Source organism: Oryzias latipes, chromosome 5 (genome assembly GCF_053564925.1).
Source record: "Oryzias latipes strain Hd-rR chromosome 5, Olatipes_Hd-rR_3.1".
Taxonomy (NCBI): Eukaryota; Metazoa; Chordata; class Actinopteri; order Beloniformes; family Adrianichthyidae; genus Oryzias; species Oryzias latipes.
Genome location: NC_136241.1, coordinates 3,048,340 through 3,072,792, shown reverse-complemented (window position 1 = coordinate 3,072,792; position 24,453 = coordinate 3,048,340). Strand labels below are relative to the sequence as shown.

Sequence of the window (24,453 nt, the reverse complement as noted above, 5' to 3'; positions counted from 1 at the left end):
CTAACCACAAACACAAAGCCCGCCTGGCCTGTTTGCTTGCATTTGTCTTTTTTTAGTATCCTCAGAATCATCCAACTTCATATGATCTGAATAAACCCCAGTTCTTAGTCATTCCCACCTAAATTCCCACCTCAAACACACAGCATTAAAAAGCGGTGACCATTTTTTACATTTATTTTAAAATGTAAAGATTGTATCCGTTTTTTTTTCCTTTTCCAGCAGTGCATGTTGCAGCGTACAACAGAAAGGGTTGTATGTTCACACTAATGTTCTGAATAAAGAGGAGACATGTTTCTCTGTTAAAATAGAGTTTTATTAGACTCAGTGTTACACAGGCGAAAAAAAACTGTCCTACATTACATTTAACCCTCTCTCACGCACACATACACATACGCGCACACACAAACATGGAGTCGTACTCTAGTATCTTTCATGTGACGTCATGCCAGGGTTGGAGTCAGAGAGGATCAGGCAAGAACATTACTGGATCAAAATGAGGAAAACAACAGGAACACGTTAAGTCCAACAGAAAGTGTCGCAAACAAAAACGACGTCTCGTGATTTTGTTCTGATCCTCAGCAGGAGGACTGAGTTCTAACTGAACAACGCTGCTTGATGCTAGAGCACAGAGAATACCTGCAGAACGCTTCACGTCAGCCGAAAACTCTGTTGTCATAAAGCCTTGATGCAGCACAGACGGCTTCAGGATCAATTCTGATGCTCCAGGAGCCTTAAGTTAGCAAAGAGTGAGCGCTTACAGCCGAACGTCAGAGAAGCAGCAGGCGGAGAAAGCTGCAGAAGCACAGCAGACTCAAACGCAGCAGCGATCAGCAGCTTCAGATTTGTTTGGCTCCTTGCCTCAGAACACGTAAACTTCGTCATGGTTTCTAACTAACCTGACTTTAAGATATGAATGAAAAAAGAGAAGACATTAAGAGTGCAGCATCCAGCTAAGAAAATAATACTCTCAGTAACACAGTAGTTTGGTCCCAATTCAAGGACTAACAAACAGGTTCTCAGTCAGCACTGAACTCATGGCACCTCCTCTCCTCACAGACCTGCTTCACCCAAACCTTCACACTTCCCCTGAAATCAGCCAGAAGGTGATGAACAATGAAATCCTACAGAACACATGCAGTTAGTCCATGGAAACTGGATATGGTTATTGCTGGGAATTCACTTTGACAGCACATCAGGTGTTTGGCTTAAACTCTTGTCGTTTCTCTACTCTTTTTTTGTGCAATTGCAATATTTTCTATTCTTGCAAGCTATTTCGAAACGTCTAATCCAGAGATGAAAGTGACGGCTTCCAGGGATGAACGCAGATCGCCCCCTGCTGTGAACGGAAGCAGACTGCAGTGCGTGAGCATGACGCTGATGTGTTAGGCCTCACAGATCTGAGGGAACTCCGTGAAGATCTGCTGTACGATTAGCTTATCCATCTGCCTTGCTGTGGCGCTCCCTTCCTCTTCTCCCTCCTCCTCCTCCTCGGTGAGGATCCTCTGCAGGGACGCCTGCAGGTCGCGGAGGCGGTGCTGGTGCTCCAAGTAGTCCGTCGAGCGAATGATGGCGTGCATGAGAGAGAGATACTCCATCCTCAGCTTCACAGAGAAATGAAAAGGACTTCAGGCTTTAGCAGATGCGCTGATGCTAACGTGCCGATGAGGCTAACCTTGTCTCCAGGTGACAGATCCGATATTTGTCGGACTGCGATGTCGATCATCACCATCATGTCAGTGCGGTAGAAGATGTTGGCGGTCTCTGGACTAGCAAAGACGTCCTGCAGAAACTTGAGGACGGCGTGCGGCGCTGGTGGAGTGTGTTTGAACATGCACACCGGGTCGTCTGCGGAGCGCAGAGCAAAGGTTCATGGGACAGAGAAAGAGGTGGAGCGTCTGAAAAACTGGAAAGAACCGTTTGGATTTACCGCCTCTGTTGAGGAGCAGCAAGACTTTCTCCGTCAGGACTCTGACATTTTTCTGGTACACCTCCTGCATCAGCACATTGCTGCTGGGGACTGAAAAAGGTGGCAGGCACACTTTTAGAAATTATTACTACAATGTATGTCGGTTAAAAAACAAGAAAGAAACCAAAGGAAAAATGTAAAAATGTGATCTGAGGAGTTTGTTCTGACCCGTGTGGTGCAGGTTAAAGGCCAGCAGGAGGTTCAGGAAGATGTCAGGTAACTGCTCAGTAGGATCAGAGGGAAGTCCGTCCTCCACGACGCCCAGAACAAACCGGATGAATTCTGCATTCAAGTGCTCTGGAAAAAAAAGAGGGGAGTCCAAGCAATTCTCTTGAAGCTTTTCTTTTTCTTTTAATTACAACTTCCAAACAGGTTAATAGATACACGTTTGGACATTAATTAAAGAAAAAACCACAGCGGTCACAGAAATAACTTAAAGGGCCTGCATGATGCTATTTCTAAGCCTTTTAGAGTTAACAATATCCATGTTTATGATAATACATTACCTTTGGCACACAACAGAACACATTTTTTACTGAGTTCTTTTCCTCTCCAGAAGTAACAGGACTCGAGCTCTGAGGCCCCGCCTTTCTCTCTGTGTGGGTGTTGCCCATTTTATGGCGTCAACCTATAGTCGGCCTCGGCGGCGTGTCTGCGTTTCTCCCACAAAATCAAACATCCAAACTTTTGTAAAGATGGATGTGCATACTGTGCACATAAAAGGTAAGAGTTTTTGCCGATTTTGCAGAGAAAGTGCACCACAAGCACCGCCTGGCAGTGCAGACTCTTCCTGGAAGGGGCGGGTCCTCACTTTGTGATGTCACAATGTGAGGACCCGCTTGTTTTCGTAGATTGGGAGAGGCTGGTGCTCAGAGAGCAGGTTCTAAGGGGAACGCTCAGAAAAGTGTGAATGGATCCAAATACCGCTTTGGGGTTGTTTTTCGTGAGGAATGAACATTAGAAAACACTTTAAAGTTCAAAACATTAGATTTTGTATAAACATAAACAATGGAGGTCTGAGAGTCATTGGGCCATTTCTTTTGAACTGTTCAACATATTCATTAGATGTAACAAAATAACAGGAAAAAAATGAAAGTACTTTGACCACAAGGACATTTTAAAGAAAGGTGTGTCCTCTAAGACAGCGGTCCCCGACCTTTATGAAGCCACTGACCGGTATGGCGTCACTCAAAGTTTTCACGGACCGGTCTTTCAAATGTGGCGGAAAACTATTGTAGCAACGATGAAGGAGAAACGGAGACGTAACGAGATAAACTCTGAGCTTTTATTTTGACACGCACAGGTGTCATCATCCTCTCCCCTTCCCACACTCATGGTGCAAACAAGAAGTAGTGTCTATTAAATGTAGATTTCTTTTTTTGGAAGTGGAAGGCTCCTCTTCTGTCTCCTGGCTTTCCCTTTGGCAAAGAAACTTTCCAAAGACGTTTGTTTTTACTCATTTTGCTAGCTCCTGGTTTTTATTTTAGCAGTAACCTATCATGTGACCGAGAGGAGACCCTGGGCCTGCGTCAAGAGTGACATAGACTGATGGAACAGAGAATCAGGCAATTTTTCAAAATAAAACATCTTTCAGATTCCAAAATAAATAAAACAGAAGTCATGTACAGTAAGTTATTTATTCTTTCTTTGCAGCCCGGTACCAAAGGACCCAAGGACCGGTACCGGTCTGCGGCCCGGGAATTGGGGGCCGCTGCTCTAAGAGCTTCACAGAAGTCTCAAGCAGGATAGTCACATCTGTCTGAGGAGCTGAAACACGCCAAACTCACACATTAATCCCTTGTGCTTTCTTGTGGGGTCCAGATGACCCCCCCCCCCCCCCCCCCCTTCCATTGACGTGTTCTCCCTACCATGACAAAGGTGGATAAAGGTGGAAAGATTTCCTGTAATCCATGGACACCAGTGAAGATCACAAATAATTGAAGAAAAAAGGTTCAGAGCACTGTCTAGTGGGTCTAGATGACCCCACTCCCAACATAAAAGAGCCTAGGAAAGCACGAGGGTAACTGAAATGACCTCTGAATGCTTTGACAACAGATCAGAAGAGAAACGGAGTGGGACTTTAATATTCATTTAAGGGAATCAGCGTTTATGTTAATTTTAATGATGATTCTTTTGAACAAAAGTCTGAAACAATTTCAGACATTTGCATTCTTTTTGGTTTTTTAAAAGATCGTTTACTGATATTTCCATAATAATAGACATTTCCCAGACTTTTGGTGTTTTTCAACTTCAACCAACAAATTCTTTTCCTCCATCAGCTCAGATGGTGTGATTTCACAGAGAAAGTTAGGGGATTGCTTTTTTCCGTACCGTAGTGACGATAGGGCACCTGCTCCCCCATGGAGAGGACCATCGTAAGGACCAAAGCAGAGTAGCACATCTTCTGGTGTTCTGGTGGAAAAAAACAGACATTTGCAATTGACTTTCAAAAACAAATACTGATACTTTTAAACTTATGATCAGTTCAAATTTAGACTGTGAAGGGAATTGCCTAAAACTGCAGATTGGTCACATCTTCAGGGTTAGGGGAGTCGCTCAGAAAACGTTCTTGAAAATTCCAGGAATCAAGGAATATATCATCTTGTGCTATCTTAGATGACCCCCCCCCTTCCATTGACGTGTCCCCCCTACCATGACAAAGGTGGATAAAGGTGGAAAGATTTCATGTAATCCATGGACACCAGTGAAGATCATTGAAGAAAAAAGGTTCAGAGCACTGAAAAGGCTTACAGAAACATTTAGGAGTTAAAGGTATTAAAGAGTCTGTGAATCAAAGTAGCTTCTGTTCATGTTCTCACGCCTGAACAATCCATCAGAACAGGACGGGTTATCTGTGCAGAGGCAGGATTTTCTTTAGTCATCCGGACTTCCTTTTGTGGTGAAGAGAAGTGTGGTGACTGAAACTGAATGGCTGTTAAGGATGGGAGGAATCCCAGAGACGCTCAAACCAAAAATGAATTCCCTACATTTAAACAGAGTGGGATTAGAGTCATCTGTGCCTCCAGTGGATGTTTCTGGAATTGACATCTCCAGCTACGTTTTTGTGTTTTTTGGCTCTAGAAAGACCAGGATGCAAACTAAAGACGCAGCAGGTACCCTTCCTCACCAAAACACTGTATGTCCATCTTCAACAACAGTTGTTGTGAGGCCAACTTCAAGTTAACACACTATAATGAAATTATTGTTAATTCAAGTAAAGGTGTTCTTTACAAAATATTTGTTACACTGAAAGAATCTGGACTATCAAACAAACATAGTCCAGATTAAATTGTAGTGTTTTTTTTTTATCAACAAGGAATCGATGAGCAGTAAAGGCTTATGGGAGTCTGACTATGTTAGGGTTTTACAGGCTTGGCTAGTGTTTTTTCTTTGCTTTAATAAATCAAATCCTGATCAAAAACTACATTTATGAGTCATAAAAAGTCAATTTGATCCTCTGCATAATTCGAGTTTGACAGATTCCACAGTTTCCTGTTAAAACTGCAAAATAAAAGCCAGACAAAGTGGGAAACAGACGTTGCTTAGAAACCGGAGAGGCACAAAGGGCTCTGAAATGATTTCAGATCACTGTTCTTTCATTATTATGTGTTAATTTTGTTCAGTTTCAGTTGTTTTCCAGATGATTAAACTTTTATTTGAACTAGGAAACTTCAATTTAAATTGCAGCATTTTGTCTTCCACCTGAATAGAATGCTTGGATTATTCTTTATCGAACTCTTCCTAAATGAATCCCGGTTTCCCCGTGGACGACGCTCTCACCCTGCGTGTCCGTCTGGAGGTCTCTGGCCAGCTCCATGGGCAGGATGGAGTTCAGGAGGGTGGAGATGAGAGCGGCATCCAGGCTGCACATGGCGCCGAACACTTTGAGCAGCAGCAGGCGCAGAGACACGCGGTGCTCCTGCACGCACAGCAGCGGCCATCTCAAACAACAACATCACGCTTCCTCTGCAGGACCACAGTGCATTGTGGGAGGTTCTTAGTAAATACTTTCTCTCACCATCTGGTAATAAGAAACCAGAGACAGCACGTTCTCACAGTGGTTGGCCTTGCACATCCTCTTACACACCTCTGGATCAGCGTCCGTCTGAGGAGGAAACGGCAGCAACTGCTCACAAACTCACTCTGCGGCCTCATCATCATCATCATCATCATCATCTGCTTTGCCTCCTGTCTGATATATTCAGCTTCTGATCTGATCTGTGGATCCATCTGATCTGATCCGTCCGGGTCACCAAACATCTGGAACTTTTTGCAAACACCTGCGTCAGAAGTGGGTCGTTGTTGTTACCAGAATCTTCAGCAGCTCCTCCAGGTAGCAGGCGATGAGGGCGTGGTCTTCGTGGAGCGCCCAGCTGCGCTGCTGGGAGTCGTCACGGCGACGGGCCAGGTCGTCAAAGATCACCTCCAGGCGCTGCTCGTCATGACACACCTGACCCCGAGGGAGCGCGCCACCCAGGTCCTGCAGAGGCAACACACACATACACATTGTTAGCGCACACGCACACCACATCGCACAACTACACACACCAGTGCACACAAACACACACCCACAAAAGATCATGGCCTACACCCCTGAATACACACACAAATGCACACACACACACAGATGAAAACAACACATTTACACCCACAAGTCCAGACACACATTCACACAAACACATTGTTAGCACACACTCAGGGGCATACAACACTTTTTTTCTACACACATGCACCCACACATGGACACAAAGAAACAAACACACACACTGTTCTTACACACAAACATGCATGCACACATTAATGCACACACTCACATCCACATAACACACATGTGCACACGCACAAAGATAAACACAAATTATTGATCATAAATGACAAACTTTTATCCTCACAATTTTTTCAGACAATCCAATTTCAGATAAATATTGAAAATAAATATTTCCTTCTTTCTACTGCTTTGAAAAAAAAGATTTAGCTTTTTTTAACCCATGTCTACATGAAATCAGAATTCCTATCACTATTTTGACAAATGTGCAGAAAAGCCGTGTAATGCAGCCGTGCACGGTGGTCTGTTCTGTTAACTCTTACGGTTTGTGCTGCGTCTTTGAATCAACAGAAGACAACGAGGTGTGACGCTGATCGTTACTCCACACTCTACCACAGAAGCGGCACTGACCTTGCTCTCCACCAATGAAACTAGAACTTGCTCCAGGGAGGAGGCCGCCTGAGGCAGAGCGGCCTGCAGATGGCCGACCACCACGCCCACGGCCACCCGCGACAGCTCGTAGCTCAGACCCGTGTTCTTGCGCACCAGCTCGATCAGCTCTGCTCCCATCGTTGCAGGAACTGGTTCTAGGGATGTGGGGCTGCCGGGTGGACTTTCAGCCATCGAAGGGGGGGCGACGGGCCATTCGGTTTCCGGCAGGCTCGCCACAGGCGGCTGGAGGGGAGTGGCGGCCTGGGGGGGCTGTGGCGCGGGGCTCTTCTTTGCAGGAGCCGGCAGAGGAGAGTTGCATGGCTGCACGTCTGCATGGGGCTTCACGCGGGATGGCACGGGAGGAGGGGGGGTGCTGGAAGCACTTGGCAGGCTGACATCGGAGGAGGTGCGAGATTGGGAGGAGCCACGCTCTGCAGAGGTAGCGCTGATGGTCAGGGAGGGGGCCGGGGACGGAGGAAGAGAGGAGGCTCTAGAGGGGACCTCTGGCTCTGCAGAGAGGGAGACGGCTCTGATTACAGCGAGCAGCAACCGGGGGGCCGCCTGACCAAGAATAGAGTTTGTGAGGCGCGGCGCTGCAGCGGGAAAGCCACGAGCTACAGCCGGGGCTCACCTGGACGACGCCCGTCTGCTCGCTTCTCCGGGGGGGGTGGAGTAATGGGAGCAGCGCGCCGAGGCTGAGGCGGCACCTGCAGGAGGCGACAGGAGGACATCCGGGTTCAGCTCCGATGATTTTACAGACAGGAAACGCTTCGATTTGCAAGAAACCAAAGAGCCAAAATGAGGCGTTCAGGTGCAGCTCCGCTCCGTTAGCACAGAGTTATTAATGGAACTTCCTGTTTACTGAAAAAACTTTATATTGTTGTTCTCATTTTTTTTCTTTTCTTTTTTTTTTGAGAGCTGAAGGCCTTTTGTGTTGGACAGGTTTTATTATCACAAAAAGAGGGTGTATATTTGTATAAACCCCTTCATGTTTTTAAAAAAAATTTTTTTTTTTTTTTTTACATTTTAGGTTTTAAAAATACATTTTTTCTTTTTTTTAACAGAGGGAGGAGAGAGGGTAAAAATGTGAAGGGGGGGTAGGAGAAAATGGGGAGGAAACTGGAGTCCCTGGAGAAAACCCACGCATGCACGGGGAGAACATGCTAACTCCACACAGAAAGGCCCCCCATTGGTGTTCTGGTTCAGCTCCCCCAGCCGGGACTTGAACCTCTTGCTGTGAGGCAAGAGCGCTAACCACTGCACCACCGTGCAGCCCTCGTTGTGCAGTGGTTATGTAGTAATACTGTACTATTAAAGAGCAGTATGCAGCTAATTTTTTTAATTACAAAGTAATTAGAACTTAACATCAACAGGGAAATTCTCTGTTCTGCAAAATCCAACATAAAGTTAAACATTCAACATTAAAATTCTTGTTTTTTTTTTACTTTTCAGTAACTTGCAGCCTCTTTCCTTAAGGGGTTAGCTTTTAAAATAAAGTCCCTACTCTCTGTGGATGGGTGCTTGCTATGGGTTTGGAGAACCAAAGGCTGTGTTTGCTGTGCTGGCTCCTAAACTCTGGAATGAACTGCCGTCGGCTTTAGAGAGGCTTCCCTGTTCCTCCACTGCTCTGCCTTCGTTTCTGACCTTTAGACTGTTTCTATCCTTGGATTCTTTTTTTTATTTGTATTTAAAGCACTTTGGGCCTCCTTGGATGGTGGTGGAAGGTGCTCTAGAAATGAAAAAATGGAATGAAATGAAAATCAAAATCAGTTTGAATTTAGTTTTTTGTTGAGTTTTCTTCTAAAAAGGAAGGGAAAAAATGGCAGCAATTCAGAGAATCCGTCCTGATGAAATCGATCCAAAAGTACTTAATAAATCCAGAAAGGGAATAGAAACAATCTATGTGTGTTCTAGATAGCAGAACACACACAAATGGGACAATACGTCATGAAAAATCTGAACAAACCTTCACAAAGTTAAAAGGGTCAAATCTCTGCTAAAGATTTACATTTTTCTTAAAAGAAAAAGAACAAAACTTGAAAAAAAATTTTTAAAAATGTATCTTTTAATTTAAAATCTATTGTTCAGTATTTTGGGAACAGTTATCGTTTCTCCTGACTCAACTTCAGTGTTGGTTAAAGTAGGGTTTTCTTTCCATAACCCCCCCACAGGTGGGGCAGCAGAACTGCAGGTGGGTGGGGGCCGGACGAGGACGTTACCTGGTAGAAGCCCTGCTCTCCCTGCATGCTGTCCATGCTGCCCGAGAACGGCATGCTGCCCTGCCGCCCGTACTCCCGTTTCAGGCCGTTGGGAGGAGGAGGCGGGGTCTGGCTGAGCGAAATCTCGCTGTTGGACGACGGCAGACCCGGTTTGTGGCCCGCGGAGGAGGGGGTTCTGCGGGCCAGAGTCTCCTTCCTGTGATGGATCAACTTCCTGCGACACAGAGGAAAACCCAACGTTTGTGCGGAGGTCGACGGCCCCACGTGACGTCCGTGCCTTCAACTCACTGCAGAACGTCCCGCTGCTCCAGATTGTATTTGCCGCCGTTTTTCAAGGCCACGTTGTGGATTCCCTCAATGGCTCTGTCGATGGACAGCAGCACCTCATCCTGCTCGGGAGCCTGAGACGGAGAAGAAGAGGGAGCAGATGAAGGAGCTGAATTATCAGGACATCATTTAAGGGCTTGAACGCCTTCTGGCCAAAAGAAATGAGAACAGCATTGCAACCGTCATTCAAACCCTTGGGCTGTCCTGTGGGGTCCAGATGACCCCACTCTCAATGTTAACGTGGGGGGTTAAAGCTCTGTGATGGTGGCAGAGGAGAGCATTCCTCTTCTGCCAGTGTGAGCAGGCCCGTCTTCCACAAACGGGCTGGGACCGGTTCACCCAACGCCTGCATCCAGACACAGGAGGAGTGACTCAGAGGAGACAGACGGCTGATTCTGAAATGCTGTTGGCAAAGATCCCAGATCCATCGGTGAGCTGTTGTCTGGCCCCAAAACCTCTGGACGTTTCCTGACGTCGTTGATTATAATCAAGCAATCATAGGAAGATAAACAAAATACAAAGATAAAGAAAAAAAACTAACTCTGTTAAGACATTTAGGCGTAAATTTGAAGAAATATATTTTTGTTGCAGTAAAAACTGGATTTTAAATGCAACCTTTAATTAATATTTATAAATAGGAAAAATAAAACAATAAAAGAAGTTTCATTTAAGGTTTGACATCAGATTTATCTGAATATTTTTGATGTCATGTCCAGAAACGTCATTTTTACTATTTAACAGTTTTTTTTATTTTGCGGAAATTCTACATTTACTACAGTAAATGGTCCAATTCACAACCTTGTTTTACTTTATTCTATTTGGTCTTAAAATCATTTAACACGACATAGGAACATATGCAAAATATGACGGCTACAAGAAACTGTCATTCTATGTTTGTCTTTGCATTTTTAGTAAGACCATGAAAACCTCCAGACTGATGATTTTCTCTCTGGGTTCTCTCTTCTTGAGCTTTTTGCTTCTTCTTCTTCTTTTGGTTTTTGTAATTTCTCTTTTACTTGTGTTTGTGTGTGTGTGTGTGTGTGTGTGTGTGTGTGTGTGTGTGTGTGTGTGTGTGTGTGTGTGTGTGTGTGTGCGCGCGTGTGTGTGTGTGTGTGTGTGTGTGTGTGTGTGGGTGTGTGGGTGTTTCTGTACAGCACCATGAGCTGTTTTCTTTACATGAAAGGTGCTTTAGAAATAAAATTAGTTTGAATTGATTTGATTGCTGATGTGCTGCACAGCATTTGTAGGGCTTTCTTGACCGATTGTCAATAGCCGATTGTTAATAACGTTTTTGGGAGGAAACTGTAAATGGTGTTTATTTTTATTACTCAAAAATATGTATTTTTTGTTGCATTGTATTGTGTAGAATGAAGTACATAAGTGAATGGCAGCGTGTCACCTGCGCAGTGGCAAAAATAACCAAACTTCCCAGAATTCCTTGTTTTGCGGCGCGTTTTTTCCAGCCGGCTCGGACACGGCCTGCTGCATCTCCGGGTCCGCCTTCACCCCCCCCGTACTGGCGGTCAAACCCCACCGCCTCGTCGGTGTCCTCACCGGCACCGCGGGGTCTGTGGCGTACACGTACCTGTATTTTTTCGATGTACGAAGAGGGGATGTATCCGGTCTCCCCCGAGCTGCAGCGGGATCCCAGCCACCAGTGTTTGTTGCTCCTTTCCAGGATGAGAAAGCTCTCTCCGGCCGCGAAGTACAGCGAGTTGGGCTCCGTGGATCGGAAGGGATACAGAGAGCGGTACATGATTCCCTACAGCTCCGTCAACGAGCGGCAGAAAAGCTGTGCGGGAGAAAAACTGAGCCCTAGCGGAAACGTTTGCTGTGCTGTTGGCGGTTTAAAGGGACTAAAAAGGCATGTCTGCAGAGGCTCGCTGAAGTCTATTTACAACGGTGGGGTCACCTGACCGATTAATACCAATACACGCCACCAGAGGGCGCTGTGCTCGAAACGCCCACCAGGCACGCTAATCAAAATCAGAGCGACTCTCCAAAATATTCCAGATATACTTTTGCAAAAGAGTCTAATTTCTGGTATTAGGGGCGATTTAATTATCCATATTATCTTTGCACTTTCATTTTTTTCATTATCTACAGTTTAAAATGTTTATAATTAACCTCAAGATTGAAAATTGTCCAAAGATTGAGGACAACATTGAACACCCCTTTTCTCAGACTAATAACATTAATGGATTTTTGTGATTCACAAAATAACCTCAAATTGATTCCCCGTCAGACTGGTTAAAACTCGTCACATGAATTAATTTAACTGTTTTATTTTATGAATTTGTTTTTAGTGAAAAAGTGAGAAGAGTTTGATTGTGCGGTTCTCGACACCGACGCTGGTGTCACACTGAAATCCTTCCCCCGTGTGTGTCGCCGGTTACTCCATCAGACATGACACCGACGGTGGTGTCACACTGAAATCCTTCCCCCGTGTGTGTCGCCGGCTCCTCTCAGACATGGCCGCAGCAGTTTGCAGCAGGTTTCTGCTGCAGAAGTCTTCTCAGGGCCTCCTGTTGTCCTTCAGGGCAGCACCTGCTTTCTCCAGGTACTACGGGGGTTTCTGACTAATCTTAATAATATAAATATAAAGCTTTAGAGATAAATAACTCTGACTGTGAGATTCTGATCACGTGAGAACATTTGGCAATGACATTTAAACTTGTGTTGTGATGAAACAAGATGAAGGGTATGGATGGGATAGTGATTGCTTAATTTCGGCTTTTCTTTCAATTTGCTCATTTTTTTTAAATTAATTTAGTAAGCAGTCTCGTGAGCATTACAAATAAACAGAAAAGCTTCATAATCAACCTTTTTTTTTTAGTTATGAGAACTTAAGCGCCCATTATGCTGTTAAATTTGAGAATTGGTTTAGAATAAGTTGTCATTGTGACAATTTTAACATTTGTGAACCTTTTTCATATGTTCAGTCCATCTCAAACAGATTTTGCTGATTTATTTTAGTACTTTTCTTTCAAATTAATGTCTTGGTTCCCCTTGATGTTTTTTTTTTTTTTTTTTTAAAGAATATATAAAATCTAGTTGGTGTGTTTTCTTTTAAAGACCCACTTCGATAACAATTATGTTTTTCTTGTCTTTAACATGTTTTTGTGGTATAGGACATATTTTAAGAAATTAAAAAAGTATTTTACTGAGCGTTTCTTACTATAAATTGTTGTGAATCAGGAGCAAAAGAAAGTGTCGTTTCCCAAAGATCATATTTGTGGTCTAGATGCTGCGATTGGTTCGACACGAGCTTCCTGCTCTGCTCCATTCTGATGCAGACAAATAGATCCACGAACGTCTTTGTTTTCCTCATCTGAGTTGGATCCAAACTGAACGACTGGACAGCTCCGATGTTGGTGGTTATTTCTGTTGCATTAGTGATGTTAGGTTAGGGTTGTGCGGGGCTGTAAGCTAGTGGAAGGGTGGACACAGAGAGCTCTCAGCAAGAGGTAGAGGCTTAGGTAAAACTAGGAATTGCATTCTTTTGCTGCCTTCAAATTGTATTTGTTTTCATCTTCTTCAGCTTAGTTATCTTGAAACAAATCAAACGTTTTAGCAACTTTAGCGACAGTTTAATTCCTTTAAAACATCTGAAGTGCTTAATAAACCCCAAAGCATCTCCAGCCAATAGTTTTGTTTTTAATTCAGTCGTTTCTTGGTGCAGCCCATTGTTGTCTCGTGCGTATCGGTTAGAGCCTGGAGATGATGAGTTTTACCAGCGAACCACGGTGTCCATGATGAGGAAGGAAGCAGACAATGGGATCCTGATCCACAGCTACAGCCCAGCGGGCTTCAACGTGGATGGAAACCGCGTGTTCGGACCCTGCGCCCTCCTGCCTCCCGCTATCCTGCAGTGGAATGTCAGACCCAAACCCACAGCAAATCCAGACTCTGCATGTCGGCGAGAGATAATTGTTGGCTCTTCTTTCTGCAGGTTGGCAGTCACAAAGACATCACAGAAGACAGTATTTCCCTCTTCCACATGCTCGAGCCTCCAATAGGTACAAATGAAAAACGCTGGGATGAAATGGTGATGTGAAGGAGTTGTGCTGTTAGAAAAGCTTCAAACTAACCAGGGCTTCAACATCATTTCCTCCACACATGAACTGTTTGATGGTCAAATTATTCTTTAACCTAATTTCATTTTGACAAAGAAGGCTTTGTAGAATCCCAAAACGACCCAAAACAGCTTCGTATTAAGATGGAATGAAATGCATTAGGTTTACAGTAAGGAAAAGCAGAACTAAAGTTGCTGAAGTAGAGCATGATTACAATTCTGACGCCACAAAACCCATTTATTCACCCTCATTCTAAAATGCACTTTCAAAGTCCTCCACCCCAGCTGGAGGAGACGTGACCCTGCATGAGGACACACCCACTACCATGAAACTCAGATAAATGAGGCTCTTTTCCCGTTCATCCAGAGATCCTCGTGCTGGGGACGGGCTCCAAGCTCCAGAGAATCGACCCGTCTGTCCTGGCTCTTCTGAAGCGTAAAGGCATCGCGGTGGAGGTGCAGGACACGGTAACAAACACACGACGGAAAGATTTGACCCCAAACAAATGGAGCAAAGGAAACATCTTCAATTGGACTCTCTTTGCAGCCGAACGCTTGTGCGACCTTCAACTTCCTGACCAGTGAGAGGAGGCTGGTGGCCGCTGGTCTGATTCCTCCTTCTCCCAGCACGGCTCTGGAGGTCCCTCCATCCTGAGAGTGGGATGTTTTCAGCTGAGAGTCAGGGAAACGAAAACTTTCCTTTGACATATAAATAGCTCTTTGTGTGGCAAAAGCACCATATTTTCAGTAAATTCCTGTAGTGGCAATTTTCTTTCTTGTTTTGACTTGATCTAAGATGTTTGTATGGATGTCAAATGTGTAAATAGGGTCTATAGAGGATGTGTGCAGGTGAAGTGCTGGTGACTGTCCTGGATCTGAATAAATCCTCTTTACCCCGTGTGTTTGTCGGTTCCCATATGACATCGTTCAGAGGCTTTGTCCTTCTCACACATAAGCCTCGCAGAGAGGAGAATCCCCAAATCCTCTACACATCGCAGCCCTTCACCTCTAATCATCTTCCTCGTGTCCAGAGCCCGTTGGGATGTTGCATGAAAGTGCATGAAGCCCTCAGCTCACTTTCACCAGCAGATTCTGAAGAAAGCTTAAAGCAAAGAATGACCATGGCCTCCTTCAGGAGAATGTGCCAGAATATTGAAATAAATATTCTGCATTTTCCTAATTTCCATCCAAATCTAAAGGAAGGTCTAAGAAGAGACAGCAACACCTTTTATCTGATCGAAATCTTCACAAAAGTTTCATTCCAAAATTTGTTTTTTTTACAAAAAATAGATGAATGAAAACACATTTTTCTATTTGTGTCGGTTTCATCAAATGTTTTATTGCTCAGAGAAATGTGAGGAAAAAGCCCAGATATCTCAGTCTTTCACTAGAGAATGATCAACACAAAAACTACACAATAAAAGATTTGCTGACGTCCCATCAGGAGGTTTCACAACCGGACTTTACGGATTACATATATTCATTTTCTCCTGACAGTTGTCAACGTTGCCTTTAGAAGACTTTCAAAAAGATCAGGATTAAAATGAAACCTAATAAAAAGGATTTTTGAACAACACAAACAGCTTACTACATGCTTCATCTTCTGATTGACGTGTTCCTCAGTCGTCATCAGAGTTATGGGACTGATGTCGAGACTTCAGGAAGCAGAGCTGAGCCCCGGTGAGCCGATGATACAAGTCCTTGATGTCCTTGCACTCTGTCTCAAAATGGTTGGCTCCGTCGTATGAGCGGGAAACAAAAATCTGATGGAGAAAGTGAAGTCAAACACGACGACAGGCATGGAAGCTGCTGAATTTCTGTCACATTTTCTGTTCTGATGAAGTACCTGGCTCTTTCTGCCATCCTCGTTTGGAACCAGCAGGTTATTGACGGTTACAAATCTAGGATTCAAAGGGTTAAGGTGAGATTTTGTTGTGGAAATGACATAAAAGCAAAATAACAGATTTGACACACTTTTGCAGGATAGGCTCCAGCAGCTCCAGGCCCGGCTGCACCTCTTTCTCCGGGGTGATGGTCTCAGCAGTGGTGCTCACGGTGGCAATGTACAGTCCATCCGAGGCCACACTGTGGCTGTAGGACACTACTGATATGTAAATGTCTGCATGGACACAAAGAGGAGATCAGACTACCATGCAGACAGAAGGAGCGGCATCCGATTGTTGTCAGAAGAACCGCAGCTTGATGACTCTCATCCTCTGACCTGACTTCCTGTTGAACTGACTTTGAGGAAGGATGATTTGACAGGAGCTGGCATCATGGGTGTTTTTGACGGGATGGTTCAGCAAACATATGACTCTAATGACGCGTCCAATCTTCCTGACTCTGTTGGGGACATAGCTGGGATCACAGATGAGCTGTTTACAGTGGAACTCCTGATCAAGGAGGAGAAAGGACACAACTGGTGAGCACACAGAGACTAGAAAAACCAGAAGAAGAACCTCTTTTGAGACTTCACCTTCCCCTCTGACTTGACAGCTTTGACTTTGCCGTTCTCCATCACGATCTCATCTATGGTCCTGTTCATCAGGAAGGCTCCTCCATACTCTGCACTAAGCCTGAAACACAAAGAAGCAGGCGGCTTACAGAGGAGGCATCGTCTGAGCTACATCTAAAGCAGGGCTGGGCAATGCCGGTCCTTCCGGGTTTTTGGTGTTTCCTTGCTTCAACACAACCGTGACAAACATGACTGTGTCATCAGCAGACCTTGGTGATGTGGGGAGGATGATTGTTAATTAAAATCAGGTGCGCTGAAACAGGGAAATATCTTAAAGCTGCTGGACTTTGGCCCTTGGGGACCAGAATTGCTCACCTCTGATCTAAAGGGACATTAAAACCTTTAAGAAAACCTAAAACAAGGAACGGGATGAAAGGTTACCAAAACACGCGTTAAAAAGACAGAACAGGACAACCTTAGAAACAATAAAACAAGAGTAAAATCTTGACAGCATATGTGGTCAAAAGTTTGGATGTTTCTGTTTTTTTCATTTTTAAAATGTTTTGTTCATGTCAATTCTTTTGTTTTAATTACTGTAAACAGATTAAAAATGTTGGAGCCTTTATAACCAGTGGTATCATATTTGATCACACATTCCTAAGACCCCGATCTCATTAGAGGATCCAAACTTTCCTTTAAAAAAGCCTCGTATGTAACTTGTTCCATGTTTTCTGCCCTGCAGTTCATCATCATTCCACTAGGGGCAGTAGTAGGGCTTTGTGTCCTACTAACTTCAAAATGGCTACTGCCATTAAATCTCAAAATCACTTTTAAATAATAAAAAATTATGATGGATTAGATTTATCTGCACTTTCCCAGACGCTCTAAGCGCTTCATTCACTCCTCATGTATACTTGGTGACGGTAGAGGCGGCGATGCCAGTTCATGCCTATGGTTCCTCTGAGCATCGCCGGGGCATTCATACGCATTCACTTTTGGCGGGAAAAGTTTGGCTAACTGTCAGAACGTTATGGTTAGAATAACTCATCTATTGTTATTCTTTTTTTAATTACTGCTTTGAAAGAGCACAACATGTGTTGTTAATTATTAATTATCCAGTGACATCATGTTAGAAGTTCGTAGATCACATTTGAGACAGCCGGTAAAGAAGCTGCCTTTTTTCTGTAGTTTGAACTAACATAGTTGCAGTGGCGGAGCTAGAACATATTTAATGGAGGGGGGTTTTAGAACGGTGACACGAGAAACGCAGATTGGAAGGCCATTACAAGTCAAACGATAAAAAAAATTCATTCATTATAGGGGGGGGGGGGGGGGGGGGGGGGGCTCAAGATTCCATTTAAAAGTAGGGCTGAGTGCTGCAATGCTTAAAGAAGCTAGTTTCTATGATTTCTTAATCTTTGTCAATAATGATACTAGTATTGACACAAAAACTGGAGTCAGGTGGGGGTGCTAAGCGTTTTTTGGGGTATGGGGTGGGCAGCTGCCCCCTACCCTTCTCCCGTAGCTCTTCCCCCTGGAGTGTTGTGAATAAAAACTTACCAAATCACCCAACGGATCGAAATTAATGAGCTATATCGCGCACGGAAAAAAAAAATTGTTGGAAATTTCTTTGTGGATTTCTTCTACAGGTTTGAGAATCAACTTAATCAACCAAAAATGAGAATTTTCTGTCAATTATCTGAGGTAGTGGGGTTTAAAGAGTTCATTGTTTTTCCTTTTTGTGATTCAGCTTTATTTTTCAGGTCATATTTTTGTTGTGGTTTGGTTCCAGCTCATCAGAATGTGAATGTTGACATTTCTGCTGAAGCTACAACAGGAAAGCCTCTGCAGGTGCTGTTAGCGATGTTGTTACACTGAACAAGAAGTGAAAGTGAAATGATTCTCATAAATCACAAATGAGGAAATCTGTGTCTTCTGGTTGAATAACGTTATGTAACCCATACAAAGTTAGGCTGAAAACATTCCTCTTTGGACAGGCTTATTGCCAGACTAGCTAGAATTAGAGAATATTTAACTTACTGTTAACATGTTTAAATTAAATTTAACAATAACAATAAAGTTGTTAGTTGGCTGCTAGAAGTTTGAAGCTGGAGAACGTATGGTGCACTGGGGTTCCTTCTTCTAGTCTCGTCTACTTCTACTCTCGTTCTCTTCTCTATTCCTGATCATTCATTTATGTATCATTCAGTTCTCCATGCCTCTGTTTTATGCAGTGCGATTCCCTCTCCCCTCCGGGAGAGTGGGAGTGATTCCTGATTCCAGTTGACTCATCCGTGCTCCTGACCGTGTATATCGTCTCTGCTCCTAAATTTGGTTGTGGACCCTCCCTCTCGCTCGTCTCGCACCCCCAGCCGTCCCCCAACTCTATCTGGATGAAGCTCATCTGCTGGACTTTAAACATGTAGTTGTAGAGTAAGATAAGTTAATTATTCTCTAAGAGTTCTGGTTCATCGCCTGTCCATCCTGGGGGAGGATCCCTCCTTCATGTGGACACCCCTGAGGTTTCCGTCTTTTTTAGGAGTTTTTCATTACAGAGAAGGAGGATCTAAGGGCAGGGATGCCTAGTTTAGTTTAGTCTGTTTAGTTTAGTTTAATGTTTTTCTATTAAATTATATGTATTCATGATTCATATGATTTTATGTTTACTTTACAATCACTGGTCCGAAACCCATCGAGACGACTGTTGTTGTGATTTTGGGCAATACAAATAAAATTGAATTGAATTGAATTAACAACCTTTAAGTGATATAAAACTTCAGGGAGAGTTACCTGGCAAATCCTTGTGGTAGTTCCCCCTGCCCGTACAGAGGGTACAGGTAGGGGCTGAAGTTGTGGCGGGACAAAGACTCACAGTACAGCTTGATCCGGTTGATGGTGTCCAAACATGGTTGGTCTAGATAACTGAGGGGAAAGCAGGAGTGGGAAATATATTAGTTTACCTGACGTTACCTCTGCTTTTTCTTAGTTTTGTGACTGACCTCTCATTGCAATGTAAGGCAATAGCGTGACCTGTGAAATCTATGACGTCCTGTCCCAGGTCAAAGCGGGAGAACAGCTCCCGGGTGGTTGTTTTTTCAGGATCCACATCCTGGTGGGTGCGAGGGTTTCGCGATTCAAAATTCAGGACAAAGTTGAGGAGCTTCCTGAACCTCCGCTTGTCAAACATGCCCATTAGATCTTTAAAAAAAGAAAAAAAATTAAAGAAAAAAAACATATATATATATATATATATATATATATATATATATATATATATATATATATATATATATATATATATATATATATAAGTGAAATGGTTGGGTCACCTGAAGTTTGGGCATCCTCCTCTGTGGCAGGGACTTTGTGCAGTTTGCCTGCCTTGTATACATAACTGCCTTCAACAACCTTGAAGTCCATATAACGAGTTACCTCCGTGTGCAGCAAGATTTTCACCAGTTCACCTGAATCGAAAGCACAGGAGGGAATATCACAATATTAATTAAATGAATTCTTCAAGTCACTAATGATGGTTTTTTACAGAAAAACTTTTACCGGTTGCAAGAAAAAACTTGGGGATGAGGTCAACGTTCCACTCTTTCCCACGGCCCATCGATTTTGGAGGACCGTGCACCTTGAACCTCCTGTACAGCTGTGAGGAATAATAATAATAATGGAATAGATTTATCTATTCCTTTCCAGACGCTCAGAGCGCTTACAATGTGTCCATTATTCATTCACTCCTCATGTATACTTGGTGATGGTAGAGGTGAGGATGCCAGTTCACGCCTACGGTCCCTCTGACCATCCCCGGGAAATTCATGCACATTCACACACCAGTGAAGCCACACTGAAGGCAGGGTGAAGTGTCTTGCCCAAGGACACAACGATCATCAAAGGGTCGAACATCCGACCCTTTGATGATTGGACGACCTGCTCAACCTCTTTAGCCACTGCCTCCCAAATATCGATATTGGAAGGTCAACATATCGATAAAAGGGCATACAGTTTTAGACATCCATGTTTGATCATTTACAATTATGGTACTCACCTCCTCAAGGGGAGAAATGGATGCACTCTCTCCGCCGTAGTAAGGATTCTTGTCGATGTGGAGAACCTTTTTCCCACTCAAGGACATTAAGCCAGAGAGGACACATTCCTGAAACAGCAAGAGAAGTGAATCAAATGCTGCTGGAATCAGCAGCCGTCTGTTTAAACTGGCAGATCTGGACTAAAGCAATGATGTCATGTTAGTAAATCCCTCTTGACAGCCAGCAGGAGCTCAGTGATGAGCATTTTAACAGCAGCAAACTTGAGAAAACTACAAACTTCAAGCTGTTTCATTTGAAACTGCCAATGTGTTTTGACAAAACATCAAACTAATGCCTGTTCTGGAATATAAATATAAAACAACAATTTTCTGGAATATAAACGTAAAAGAAAGATAATCTTTGTGCACACGACTTACAAAAAGATATTGTATAAATCTCCTGGTCATCTTCCTTTTGCATCGTTTTTGGTTAAATTTCTAAACATGTTCTCATTCATATTATATGAAGAACACACAAAAATAAATTTCCCTCTTTATAAAATCTCACCTTGAGTCCAGTTCCCAGGACTATAATATCATACTCCTGCATCCTGATGGTGTCTGCACTTCCTCCTCACTGCGTCCTCTGGTTTCTGTCTGTCGCCGGACTAATGTGTGTGTGTGTGTCTGTGTGTGTGTGTTCATGGAGATGTCGGCGTGATGATCATGGACAGTAATGACTTTATGTTCCTCTTTGCAATAATCCTCTTATAGGACCGGTATGTCTACCATTGCTTGTGTGTGTGTGTCTGTTAGTGTGCATGTCTGTGAGGAAAACCAATACCATTGTTATTTATGGATTAGCTATTGAATGAATGCGAAATTATCCCATCATTTAGTTTTGGGAAGAGTTCGGTCAGGGCTCTGCAACCTTTAACACTGTAAAAGCCACTTGGTCCAGTTTCTTACTGACCAAGAGCCATGGAGAACTGGGAAGTCCCACTTTGCAGTTAAAAAAAGCAACAAAAACTATTGATTAACTCGATTTATGCTTTTGTGGCCATTAAGTCAGTCTTTTATAAATGTAGTGTTTAAATATTCACAATACCAGCATTATTAAAGTGTTATGTATCTTAATATGTAACCATTTTAATTTTCTTTTGACATTAGGACAAACAAGTTCCTCTCAAAATAAAACACATCCTGTGTCAAATAGCCTCTAGATGGCTCTGGATCCAGAGAGGGGAGAACTGGACTCAAACCGGGGCTTCATCAACCCTGGTTGTGTCACTCAATCAGGGTGCTTGAAGACCCGAAATACCTTATTGCACCGACAATGCTGCAAGCTGCACCAGTTTGGTGTATTCTAACCAACCTTCAGCAGCAGGAAAGTCAAACATGGTGTTTTCTATTGTTATAACCATTGTGCTATCTTGAGGGGTCCAGATGACCCCACCCTTGCATTGACGTGTTCCCCCTACCATGACAAAGTGGATAAAGGTGGAAAGATTTCATGTAATCCAAGGACACCAGTGAAGATCACAAATCATTGAAGAAAAAAGGTTCAGAGCACTGTATAGTGGGTCTAGATGACCCACTCCCAATGTTAAAGTGCCTTGGAGGCCCCACAAGATAGCACAAAGGATATGTGGGCATCTTTTTTTGTCTCCCTTTTACTATCAAATAAAAACACAAAATATTGGGGTAAATTATAATCTGTAAAAAAAAGTATTCATATATGTAAATGCAAATATAAACTTTGTTTCTGAATAGCAACTAGACACTGTTGTCCATTAGAAGATAAGAGTACGTGTTTTAAGACTATTTGTAACGGTTTCGGTTTCTTTGTGTTTTGTTTCCTTGGTTTCCTGTTTTATTTTGTAGTATTTCCTGTTTTGTTGTTGTTTCGAGTTTTACCTTGCCCCATCAGTCCTGAGTGTTTCCACCTGTGTCTTGTTGCCTTGTATGTATTTAAGTCCTGTCTTTCCCTTCCTCCTGTGCTGGTCCATATTGTATTCTGGTCTTCCCCTGTTTCGAGCGTTTCTAGTGTTTCGAGTTTTGCCTGCCTGTTGCAGTGGTTTTGTAGTTTCGAGTTTATGTTATTAAACCCTATTCCCTGCATCTTCCTGCCTCCTCTCCTCTCTGCGCCTGGGTACGTCCCCTATTCCCCCCGTGACACTATTCTAATACTAAATCCCTCTGAAAGTAGACTGAACCTTTTCCCGTTGTTTTGCTCGGTTATCTAACATGTTATAGTCCCGCTCTGATCATCTTTTGATCTATTTTTGAAGCATTTTCAGAGGTCTTTTAAATATGATTATGCTGTTTTTAGGTCAAATCAAAAATCAGTGTTGTTTTCTAGGACATCGTTTCTGTATAGCGACAGCAGTTCATCAGAAGTTCCCCTCTGAGTTACGGGCAGGACAGTTGGTGTGGAGTGAGCCTGCTCTGACTTCCCATTATCCCTTTGGTCACACGCTTTCCAGCTAGCTTACAGCCAAATATCTTACCCCCAATCTAATGTTACAGGTGCAACAAAAATGGCGAGCAATATTGGAGCTATCTCTCCGTACAGTTTAGAAACAGATTCCAGCTCAGACGAGGAAAACAAAGACGTTCATGGATCTATTTGTCTGCAGGTGGATGATCAGAATGGAGCAGGGCAGGGAGCTTGTAGCACCACATCACTGCTTTTTAAACGCCGTATTTGTCTGCTCCTGATTCACAACAATTTGTATAAAGAAATACTCAGAAATGCAATTTTGAGCCAAATTTTCTTTTATATAGTGGTGAACAAAATTGTTGGTATCCCTCAGTTAGAGAAAGTCCACAATGCTCACTGAAATGACTTGAATCGTACAAAAGTAACAATTAATTACAATTTATAGAAAATGAAATAATCAAAATCAGCCATTACTTTTGAGTTGTTTAACAGAATTCTTTAAAAAAACAAACTAATGAAATAGGGCTGGACAAAAATGATGGTCCCTCCATTAAAGACTTAGAACTAATTGCCCAAAGGGTCATGATGAACTCAGGTATGACCTTTAATTCACATCACAGCTGTTTTCAAACCCATAATCAGTCAGTCTGCCTATTTAAAGGGAGTCAAATAGTCACGTTGCTGTTTGGTGAAAAGGTGTGAACCACACTGGACATGGACAACAGAAAGTCAAGGAGAGAATTGTCCCAGGACATTAGAAACAAAGTTATAGACAAACATGGTAAAGGTAAAGGCTATAAAACCATCTCTAAGCAGCTTGAAGTTCCTGTGACGACAATGGCACATATTATTCAGAAGTTTAAGACCCACAGGACAGTAGCCAACCTCCCTGGACGATGTAAGAGGAACATTGATGACAAATTGAGGAGACGGATAGTTGGAACTGTATCCAAAGAGCCCAGAACAACCTCCAGAGACATTAAAGGTGAACTCCTAGATCAAGGTACATCAGTGTCAGATCGCACCATTCATGGTTGTTTGAGCCAGAGTGGACTTCATGGGAGACGACCAAGGAGGACACCACTGTTGAAAGGAAATCATCAAAAAGCCACACTGGAATTAGCAAAAATGCATGTTGACAAGCCACAAAGCTTCTGGGAAAATGTCCTTTGGACAGATGAGACCAAACTGGAGCTTTTTGGTAAGGCACATCAGCTCTATGTTGGTAGACTCAAGAATGAAGCATCCAACCAAAAGAACACTGTCCCTACTGTGAAACATGGAGGAGGCTCTCAGTTCTGTTTTGGGGCTGCTTTGCTGCATCTGCCACAGGGTGTCTTGAAGTTGTGCAAGGTAAAATGAAATCTCCCGATTATCAAGGCATTCTGGGTAGAAATGTGCTGCCTAGTGTCAGAAAGCTTGGTCTCAGTCTCAGGTCATGGGTCTTCCAACAGGACAAGGATCCAAAACACACAGCCAAAAACCCCAAGAATGGCTCAGAGAAAAGCGTTGGACTATTCTGAAGTGGCCTTCTATGAGCCCAGATCTGAATCCCATTGAACATCAGTGGAAGGAGCTGAAACATGCCATTTGGAGAAGACACCCGTCAAACCTGAGACAACTGGAGCAGTTTGCTCATGAGGAGTGGGCCAGAATACCTGTGGACAGGTGCAGAAGGCTCATTGACAAATACAGAAACTGTTTCATTGCAGTGATTGCCTCAAAAGGTTGTTCAACAAAA

At 43.3% G+C, this 24,453-nt stretch overlaps 3 protein-coding genes across 3 annotated transcripts; 1 reads left to right on the top strand and 2 right to left on the bottom strand.

The window, feature by feature from the left end:
* Window positions 1–291: 291 nt before the first annotated feature.
* Window positions 292–11,465, bottom strand: nckipsd (NCK interacting protein with SH3 domain). Its single transcript, XM_004086144.5, has 13 exons — window positions 11,295–11,465; window positions 9,671–9,783; window positions 9,383–9,596; window positions 7,795–7,870; window positions 7,143–7,672; window positions 6,276–6,446; window positions 5,985–6,071; window positions 5,747–5,885; window positions 4,298–4,378; window positions 2,135–2,263; window positions 1,928–2,017; window positions 1,673–1,845; window positions 292–1,601 (listed from the first exon to the last, which is right to left on the bottom strand). The coding sequence occupies exons 1-13, from the start codon at window positions 11,463–11,465 to the stop codon at window positions 1,383–1,385; spliced, it is 2,193 nt and encodes a 730-aa protein (XP_004086192.1). The 3' UTR covers window positions 292–1,382.
* On the top strand, window positions 11,238–14,682 carry ndufaf3 (NADH:ubiquinone oxidoreductase complex assembly factor). The gene is made up of 6 exons (XM_078946825.1): window positions 11,238–11,611; window positions 12,114–12,269; window positions 13,392–13,587; window positions 13,662–13,728; window positions 14,152–14,252; window positions 14,332–14,682. The coding sequence occupies exons 2-6, from the start codon at window positions 12,181–12,183 to the stop codon at window positions 14,437–14,439; spliced, it is 561 nt and encodes a 186-aa protein (XP_078802951.1). The 5' UTR covers window positions 11,238–11,611; window positions 12,114–12,180; the 3' UTR covers window positions 14,440–14,682.
* A 407-nt stretch (window positions 14,683–15,089) lies between these two features.
* On the bottom strand, window positions 15,090–20,987 carry zgc:112334 (rab GDP dissociation inhibitor beta). Its single transcript, XM_023954707.2, has 11 exons — window positions 20,838–20,987; window positions 20,291–20,398; window positions 19,795–19,891; window positions 19,569–19,703; window positions 19,239–19,437; window positions 19,030–19,161; window positions 16,261–16,360; window positions 16,006–16,177; window positions 15,759–15,903; window positions 15,631–15,685; window positions 15,090–15,547 (listed from the first exon to the last, which is right to left on the bottom strand). Exons 1-11 carry the CDS (start codon window positions 20,877–20,879, stop codon window positions 15,404–15,406), a joined length of 1,329 nt encoding a protein of 442 aa, XP_023810475.1. The 5' UTR covers window positions 20,880–20,987; the 3' UTR covers window positions 15,090–15,403.
* Between the last annotated feature and the right edge of the window lie 3,466 nt (window positions 20,988–24,453).

What these genes read in the sequence shown, in the direction of transcription:
- nckipsd (XM_004086144.5), bottom strand. Translation starts at nt 11,465, where the DNA reads ATGTACCGCTCTCTGTATCCCTTCCGATCCACGGAGCCCAACTCGCTG. An exon ending in AGCAGACGGGCGTCGTCCAG is followed by an intron (nt 7,673 to 7,794) that starts GTGAGCCCCGGC and finishes CCCTCTCTGCAG; the next exon opens with AGCCAGAGGTCCCCTCTAGA. An exon ending in ATCTGTCACCTGGAGACAAG is followed by an intron (nt 1,602 to 1,672) that starts GTTAGCCTCATC and finishes TTCTCTGTGAAG; the next exon opens with CTGAGGATGGAGTATCTCTC.
- ndufaf3 (XM_078946825.1), top strand. Translation starts at nt 12,181, where the DNA reads ATGGCCGCAGCAGTTTGCAGCAGGTTTCTGCTGCAGAAGTCTTCTCAG. An exon ending in GCAGCACCTGCTTTCTCCAG is followed by an intron (nt 12,270 to 13,391) that starts GTACTACGGGGG and finishes TTCTTGGTGCAG; the next exon opens with CCCATTGTTGTCTCGTGCGT. An exon ending in CATGCTCGAGCCTCCAATAG is followed by an intron (nt 13,729 to 14,151) that starts GTACAAATGAAA and finishes CCGTTCATCCAG; the next exon opens with AGATCCTCGTGCTGGGGACG.
- zgc:112334 (XM_023954707.2), bottom strand. Translation starts at nt 20,879, where the DNA reads ATGCAGGAGTATGATATTATAGTCCTGGGAACTGGACTCAAG. An exon ending in CCATTTCTCCCCTTGAGGAG is followed by an intron (nt 19,892 to 20,290) that starts GTGAGTACCATA and finishes TATTCCTCACAG; the next exon opens with CTGTACAGGAGGTTCAAGGT. An exon ending in GGAGGATGCCCAAACTTCAG is followed by an intron (nt 19,438 to 19,568) that starts GTGACCCAACCA and finishes CTTTTTTTAAAG; the next exon opens with ATCTAATGGGCATGTTTGAC.